The sequence below is a fragment of the Daktulosphaira vitifoliae genome, unplaced genomic scaffold, assembly GCF_025091365.1.
Source record: "Daktulosphaira vitifoliae isolate Bord-2020 unplaced genomic scaffold, ASM2509136v1 Scaffold_3, whole genome shotgun sequence".
Lineage (NCBI taxonomy): Eukaryota > Metazoa > Arthropoda > Insecta > Hemiptera > Phylloxeridae > Daktulosphaira > Daktulosphaira vitifoliae.
The window spans coordinates 28,528,024-28,536,121 of NW_026099574.1; the positions used below are offsets into that span (position 1 = coordinate 28,528,024).

The 8,098-nt window shown below is 24.4% G+C and overlaps 1 protein-coding gene across 3 annotated transcripts; it reads right to left on the minus strand.

The window, feature by feature from the left end:
• Positions 1 to 540: 540 nt before the first annotated feature.
• LOC126900808 (exocyst complex component 1) lies at positions 541 to 8,098 on the minus strand. Of its 3 annotated transcripts, none has more exons than XM_050676766.1 (15): positions 7,407 to 8,095; positions 6,889 to 6,975; positions 6,735 to 6,830; positions 5,721 to 5,835; positions 4,791 to 4,945; positions 3,504 to 3,731; positions 3,184 to 3,426; positions 2,802 to 3,033; positions 2,514 to 2,743; positions 2,082 to 2,260; positions 1,795 to 2,005; positions 1,573 to 1,726; positions 1,343 to 1,488; positions 920 to 1,114; positions 541 to 873 (listed from the first exon to the last, which is right to left on the minus strand). In XM_050676766.1, exons 1-15 carry the CDS (start codon positions 7,566 to 7,568, stop codon positions 805 to 807), a joined length of 2,502 nt encoding a protein of 833 aa, XP_050532723.1. In that variant the 5' UTR covers positions 7,569 to 8,095; the 3' UTR covers positions 541 to 804. The 3 variants fall into 3 exon arrangements, with proteins under 3 accessions (XP_050532723.1, XP_050532724.1, XP_050532722.1); XM_050676765.1 differs by having other exon boundaries at positions 545 to 856; positions 7,407 to 8,084; XM_050676767.1 differs by lacking the exons at positions 1,343 to 1,488; positions 1,573 to 1,726 and having other exon boundaries at positions 541 to 856; positions 7,407 to 8,098.

Here is an 8,098-nt window from a genome sequence, read left to right on the forward strand (position 1 = left end):
AAAAAAAAAAAAAAAAAAACACATCTTAGTAAAACCAATACCTTCTCAGCTTCGCATCGAAGCTAAAAGTATGACATAGTTAATAATTCAAGAATAATGTGTAATTAAAGATAATAATAAAAAAAAAAAAAATTTTTAATTATTATTCTGTAAGTAATTGAGTGGGCCATGATAAAAAAATCACTCTGTATAAGTTTCTTACAATATATCAATATAAAGAAAACCATTTTTGAAATCTCCAGAAAATTCTATATTTAAGGATATCAATTTCAAACTTGCAAGTTGAACTAAAAAGGTTAAAAGTTCAACATTTTTTAATTATAAATTAATAATAGCAAAAAATCAATTCTTCAATATAGACTCATAAATATAACTCACCTAATCACCATTTAGGTCATTTAATACCAACAATCAAGAATTTTTCTTGGTTCTATTAATATTAACATCAAAACCACTTTATACAATAGCTAATAATTTTATATATTTTTATAAATTAATAATAATATAAATACAAAAATATTCTGTAATATTTAACTAGTAAGTAAAATATTTAAAATAAACAATACTTAGGAAGAAATTTGTGAACTTCAATAAATACCAATCAAAATATTTTTTAATGTAAGTATTTAAAAATTGTAATTTTATGAAAACTAGAAAGATTAACCATATTGTAGCTAGGCATAAGTAAATTACTTAAAATTTTTCAGTGAGATCTTGCAATTTCTGAAAAATATTGTAATAAATCTTCTATAGAAAATTCAAGAGATATCATAGACCCTGGATAACATCTTTGTATTAAGTCTTCTATGTATTTATATTGCCGAATAAACTCTTCTTGCATAGCTCTCCATACGACCTATAATTAATATTTAACTGAATCAAATTTAATTGTTTGATTGAAACATACGAGTATCTATACCTGAAGTAAATTTTCTTCTTCACTTAAATGTTTTTCTACTTTTTTATAAAGATGATCTAAACCTTTTTTTACTTCACGTCCATGATATTCTTTTGTCATTTTTCTAAGTTCTTGTTTACTAAAAGCTACTTGATAACCAATTTCAGATTCTTTAATTCCTTGAGCAACTTTAGCTTGAACTCCTTCGAAAAATAACTAAACACCAAGAGTAACTTTAAAATATATATGAATTAAAATTAATTTCTTATTTCGTTCACTAATAAAACTCATTCTTAATTAAGTATGAAATATCTACATTTTAAACAATTATAAGGATATCTTCTTATTTAGGAGCACTAAGTAAAATTACATTGTTTATTTTTGAATGTCAAATATAATAAAAAAAACATTTTTAATTTTTAGTGTTGGAATTATAATTCTCACATTAAGTTTTTCAAGAGGCCGACCAAAGTACCGAGTCACATAAGCACTTAACGCTTCACTATATTTTTGCCTAGCATCTTTTCTATACTGATCTAATGTATGTATCTTTAATTGAGACAATAAAGCATACAAGTGATGGAAATTTTCTAGAAAAATAATTAAATGATAGTAATAGATAATTAATGATAAAATAGGTAGTTATTTTAGACAATTGCTTGAATTATTATTACCCATTCTAATGACTTCAGCTGGGGTTTTTGGATGTTCATTTGAAACTAAAATAATAGTATCAAACATTGCACTTATTAATTTCACATACCACTTGTCTAAATCAGTACGTCTATCTGTTTCTTTAAATATTTGTTCAGCAGTTTTAGCAAAATACTACAAAAGGTTCTTATCTTACTAACTTAAAATAATCATTAATACATACATCATTATTTAAAAAATACCTCAAAGTTAGCCACAAATGGAAGTATGCCACATTTGGACTTTTTAGCTATTCTAATATCTTGTATAGATTTTAAATGTGCATTCATAAGTTTATCATAATTCCTTTTGACATGCACCAATGCAGATCCATAAGTCATACTCAAAAAAGATCCTGTATCATTGGCAGACATAACATGCCGTCCTAATCTAACTAATACAGCCATAGAATAGCTAAATAAAATATAAATAATAATTACATTACCTAAAATACCTAAAGAAGAACAAAATAAAATCAAAAGACTATTACGTGCTATCCATTCTCTCATGGTATTGTATAAAGGAAATTAGTTCTGGTTCTATGCTTGCAAAAATTTCACTCATCATTTTTCTCACCTCTTCATTCATTTTTTTTTCTATTCTAGTTTTAGGTATAGACAATTCAATATTTGACTTGATATCAGTTCCATCCAATGTCGTTTGAGTATTCTACATATTTGTTAAAAAAAAATTGAAGTTGCTGCTTACTTACAGTTAAAAATTTTTAGTCATTAATATTATTTATGTTTTACACCCTCTCAAGTAAGCTATGTTTGTATTAGAGAAGATATAAACACCTACATAGTCAAGTACAACAGAATATAACTCCAGTACTTACACACCAATGCATTACGCATGTACATTTGACTTAAGTAGACTGCTTACTAATATATATGATAGTTAACTATTAACTTATTTTTACTTTAGAAGTTGAACTGGGAACATCTAGTTGAAAAAAAGACACACAAAAATTTTGTTCAGATAAGCATATTGGTTCTAGTTCTGAAAGAACTGCTTCTAAAACTTGATCGAACCTTTGACGTTCTTGAGTATCACTTTCCTGTGCCCAAAGTTCTTTATCAATGCCTAATAACCAATCAGATGGAGGACCAGTTGATCTTCGAATGTCTTCTTTAGAATTAGATAAATTTCCTAAGATAAAAACTGTTATTATAAAGATAAAAAATTTTATAATAATTAAAACTGTTACCAGCATTAACTCGTAACTTTGCATCATCTAAAAATGATTTTATATCCCTCTCATACAGTTTTGACAGTGAAGTAGTATAGACCTTTGATAATGCAAGAAATGCTTTACGATCCATTGCTTTGCACCAATGCATGAGTTCTGTATAGGCAGCAAGTTCACAGTGTAATGAAGTATGTTTCATTATAGTCAAATCTCCATTAGAATTTTTCTTTGTTTCTCCAATATCATTGCCCTAAATTCAATGAAATTAAAAGCAAACATTTATAATGACTAAAAATAAATGATTTAAAAAAAAATTAATTTAATTTTTACAGAATATATAGATTATATTCACAATTAACTTATTTAAATAAAAAATAATTTTTATAATAAGTATAAGTACCATATGAATAAATAAATTATTAAGATGTCGAGAAAGAATCTGTGAAAATTTTGCTTTCCATTTATCAAAGCGTTTTCTTTGTTCTTGTATAGCTTTTAAACGAACTAGAGCTGGATGTATTTGTGCATTCATAACTGCTTGTAATTCTTTAGCAGCTGCAATAGCATCTCTTAAACCACTTGATGAAGTTAAATCTGCATCAGTTAAAGCTAATTGATGTTTAGGTGATAATTCTAATTGATACTAAATAAAACAGTGCTTCATTATTAATTTTTAATGTGATTAAGTTTTTAATGTGAATTATATCACAAAACACATACAATTACTTGTTGAAGTTCATTAAGAAGCTTTTCATTGTTTTTATTAGCAGTCTGAATATTTGCATTTTTCTGATCCATTTTATCGATAGTATCTCTCACATGCCTTAATGTCTCATCATAAGAATCTAAAGCAGATTCAACAATTTCAATTTCCTGAATTGCTGTTTCAAGTTGATCCATTAGCTTAGTTACTTGTGGTTCAGAAGCGAGTACACTTTGAATATTTTCCTGCATATTGTAAAATATAAAAAAATAAATTTAATGTTTTTCTTTATTAGATTAATTGTCTACTACAGAACCAGTTTTTGATTCATACATTATTTACTTTAAATCAGGATTGGAAAAACACGGCCTCAATAACAATTATTTTATATGACATAAATAATAATTTTTTATATCTACAGATACAGAATAATAATGATAATTAAAATAAGATATTGTTTCATTAACAAATATTATGATAAAACCAATAGCTTCTAAGATTGCATCAAAGATAAAATATTTTATTTTTAAATGTTTATTTCAATAAAAAATAGTTCAGCATAATTTTTTTTATTTTGAATGAAAACAATGTTTTTCAAAACCACTTTTTTATACCTAAAGAAAACTTACAAAAAACAGCAAAGGGTTTTTGGATAATTGTATAAATATTGCCCATAACAATTTGCCAGATTTTTTTTTTTGACTTTTTTGTCAGCCGTACTTTAAATTAAATTAAATAAAAGTTTCAGATTTTTACATCAAATATTTGTTTTATATCAACTGTTTTTTATTCAAATTTTAGTAACAGAAGTTTCTAAATAAATTTAAAAAAAATATTATATTTTAAATTTTAATAAAATCTATTACTTACAAAATTGTTGTGTATAAAAGTCATATATATTATAATAATAAAATTAATAAAGAAAATTTATTCTGGGAAGATTTTTAAGCTAAAAAAGTTAAGCTTGTGTGAATTTCTAATGTTGATAATCATATATAGTGTTCAGTGAGGAAAATTGTTTCTATTGTTCACATTGTTTGTAATAATTATACTATTTCTTTAGTTTTTGAACATTGCATAAAAACTTTTGGTTTATTTGTATAGATAAAATATAGCAAAGAAATTGAAAACAAAAGTAATTCTTTAATTTAATAAAAAACTTATAATGTCAGTTTAAAATTTAAAAATAATAAAAATAACTTTTCCAATAGTTAATGAGAAAAAAATTATTTTTAAATTGATAACAGAGTAATAAGTTCTTAAAAAGTAATTTAAGGTGTAATGGTAAATAAAAATGGACTTACACCGTCCAATGCCATTAATTGGTTGGCCAACATATCTGTAAATGCCTTAGCATCTTTTGAAGCAAATCCACATTCTTTCATCAATAGTTCTAAGTCTTGCTCTTCTTTTTCAGATAAAGGTTGAAAATCTTCAGCACTTATAATAGGTGATGTAGCTATTTTTTCATATAATATTTAACAAAATTGATTCACAATTAAAAATATTTAAAATATACTTTTCAAAAAATGTTTTTTTAGATAGATAACATAGTTCATATAAAATATTTTAAATCATATTTTCAAATAAAATTAATTTGTCAGATTTTGTATAATAATCAGAAGCATTTATTAAGAGGCCTACCTCATAATAATGAGAACATGTATTCTGAGTGTTAAAATTGTTGGAGGTGTTTTTAGCATATATAAAGGTTTTTATTGTTCCAATTGTTTAAAGGAATTTACCAGTTTCCTTGCTCTTAAAATACACTTTATATAAATGCATTATTGAAAAATTCAAGATCAATGGAGAATGTTATTTCCTTACCTAAGGCATAAAATTATTTAATATATACATATTCTAGTTGTCTACTACTTCTTGATCTACAAACAAAACGGGCATTTTTATTGTCTACCATAATATGTAATCTAAATCAATAAGATTACTTTGGAATTTTGACTATTTATGTCTAATAACTAACAAAATCAAAAATCCAATGCAGTTGGGATATTCCATAGCGAGGACAATAACTGGCCCCTCTATGCTGGGTCTATAATCTAAATTATTATTTAAATATATTAAGATAACTGTAATTAAAATTTTAATTAGTGTTGGGAAATGTTCTTTCAAATGAATATTGAATACTATAAAAAAATTTCAATCTTAATAAATAAGTTTGAAACATAAAGCTATATCTTATTACTATGACAGATCGAAAATAAAATTTTACTTGCCTAAGGTTATCTTTGATTTTCTATCAGCAGGTAGAACAAGTAAATCTCCAGATGTCCAATCAAGAGGTAAATTTTTGAATTCCGTTTTTTTTTCAAATACACAATTAGCACATTGCTGTAAGTAATATTTTAAAATGATTTTTTTAAATTAATTAATTTTAGCTTTCAAGAAATTAATTATTAACTTGAAAGTTTTGAGTTACAAATAAGTATGTTAATTGATAAAAAATTTTACAATTAAAGACTGGTTGGGAGATGTGTAACAGTTTTTAAATTTTAAGTATCATGAAAACATCTAACATAGAATATTTTTTTAAGATTTTGTTTGACTACACTTATAAAATTTTTGCATTTACGTTCATCCTAAACTAAATTTCATATTCCAGGTTCAACTTATAGAAACATATAAAGTAATGTTTGGGGATTTACGGTTAATTATTGAAATGTATCAGAAATCAGATGTGAAAAGAGTCATGTTAAAGGATTAGAACCTGTAGGCAATCAATTATATCATTGAACCTAATCGCTAAACCACTGCACACTTGTGATTTATATATCAATAAAGTTTCTTCCAGGTTGCTAATGTAGCTGACGGATATATAGCGCAATTAGTATAACTTAATCTTTGACATTTAATTATTTATAAATCCATTGAATTTTCAATGTTATCTTTTGTCTTTAGCCATCTAAGTTTCTTTTTCCTTATTTTATAAATAACCTAGTGCTACAATAAAACTAGTGTAAAATTGCTTAGTATGGTCAATTGTCCTGGCTCAGAATCATCGTAATACGCAGTATACTATATAGATTTAACTTATTATAAATACTGATAAGAGTAATTATAATATTTTTATTTTATAACTGTAACAATTATTTTGTATTAAATAAACAATTTATTTCTATTTTTAGTACTCAAGTATTCAAAAATGTACTTTGAATACCTTTTCAACAATTTTTAAATACATATATTGAATATAAAAAATTTTTTTATAAAACTGCTATTTTATAACTTACTTTCCATAGTGAAATTAAAAATATTTTACGTTCTTGATAGTTAGTTGCTAACCATTTGTAAAGTTTATCAAGCATTAATTCTATTTCTAAACAATCCTAAAGAAATGTATGTTATATACAATCAGAAATACAGAACTACTTTAAAATTTAATACTTGAGAAGATGATTTTCCATCAACTACAATTAATTCATGAAGTGGCCACATTCTTTTTTTTTTTACTACATGTTTATCAAATTTTATCTAAAATAAAACAGATAAAAAATGTATATAAAATGGTATTTAAAATAAATAAACTAAAACTGTTTGTAAAAAAGCCATGTTACAATAAACATATAAGATATCTGAGAGTATAAAAAATGCATGAAATAAAAAATATATTTAGATTTCTGATTCAGTTGAATCTCGATTAACCATCTTTGATAGAAATGGGTTTTTATATTTTATCTTTTAAGAAGCAACATTTCCTATCTCACATTTTCATCAAAATTATTTTGGACCGAATTCTTATTTGTTATTATGCATGGCATAGTTAAGCAATCTCAGATTTAGAAAAGAGTCAATGAAAAAAAAAGCTAAACAAAAAATTGGGAACAAGATAAAATATGCTTTCAAACATAATTGAGTAAATAAAATAAGTATTAAAATCTATTAAGTAGTATTAATAGTCTTACTTGATGAATAAAAATATTTGAAGGTAAATCTTTAGTGTCAGTTAAACATAGATATCCAAATTTTTTCTTTTTGGAATCGTTGCTTATTCCAACAAAGGCCAAGAGTTTCTGATCACATTGATCAAATATTTCTTGTTGTAAAATTTGTCTAGGAGTAGCCATTTAGCCAAGTTTCATGTAAAATAGTTAATAAATAGAAATAAATATTATACATTTACATTTTTTTTTTTTATGTTTAAAGATTGTAATACATAATAAGAACTTTTAAATAACAATAATAAAAAGTAATTGGATTCTAAATCAAAACGACTTCAACGTAAAAAATCTATTAAAAAAAAAATTATTTAAAACTTCTGTTTTTAAGAAATTCGGTCGATGTATTCTATTCCTCCGTTAAAACCTTGTTAAAAATTATTAATGATAACAATATCATAAATATTTTGATAAAAAATAATTAAACCAAGGTGGATTTAAATGTCCGTCCATCTTGCCGAGATGAAAAATGTGAGTATTTTTCGTTCCAACAAAGATTTGTCTTGACATAGTTGTAAAACAAGTAATAATTTTGGGTAATAATAGCTTTGAAACAAGAAATTTGTGAAATAAAAGATAGTGCCGTCCGTATTGTGTTAAAAAAATTGAATAACTAAAAACACACGTTCGAAACGTTTATCAAACACTTGTTTCCAAAA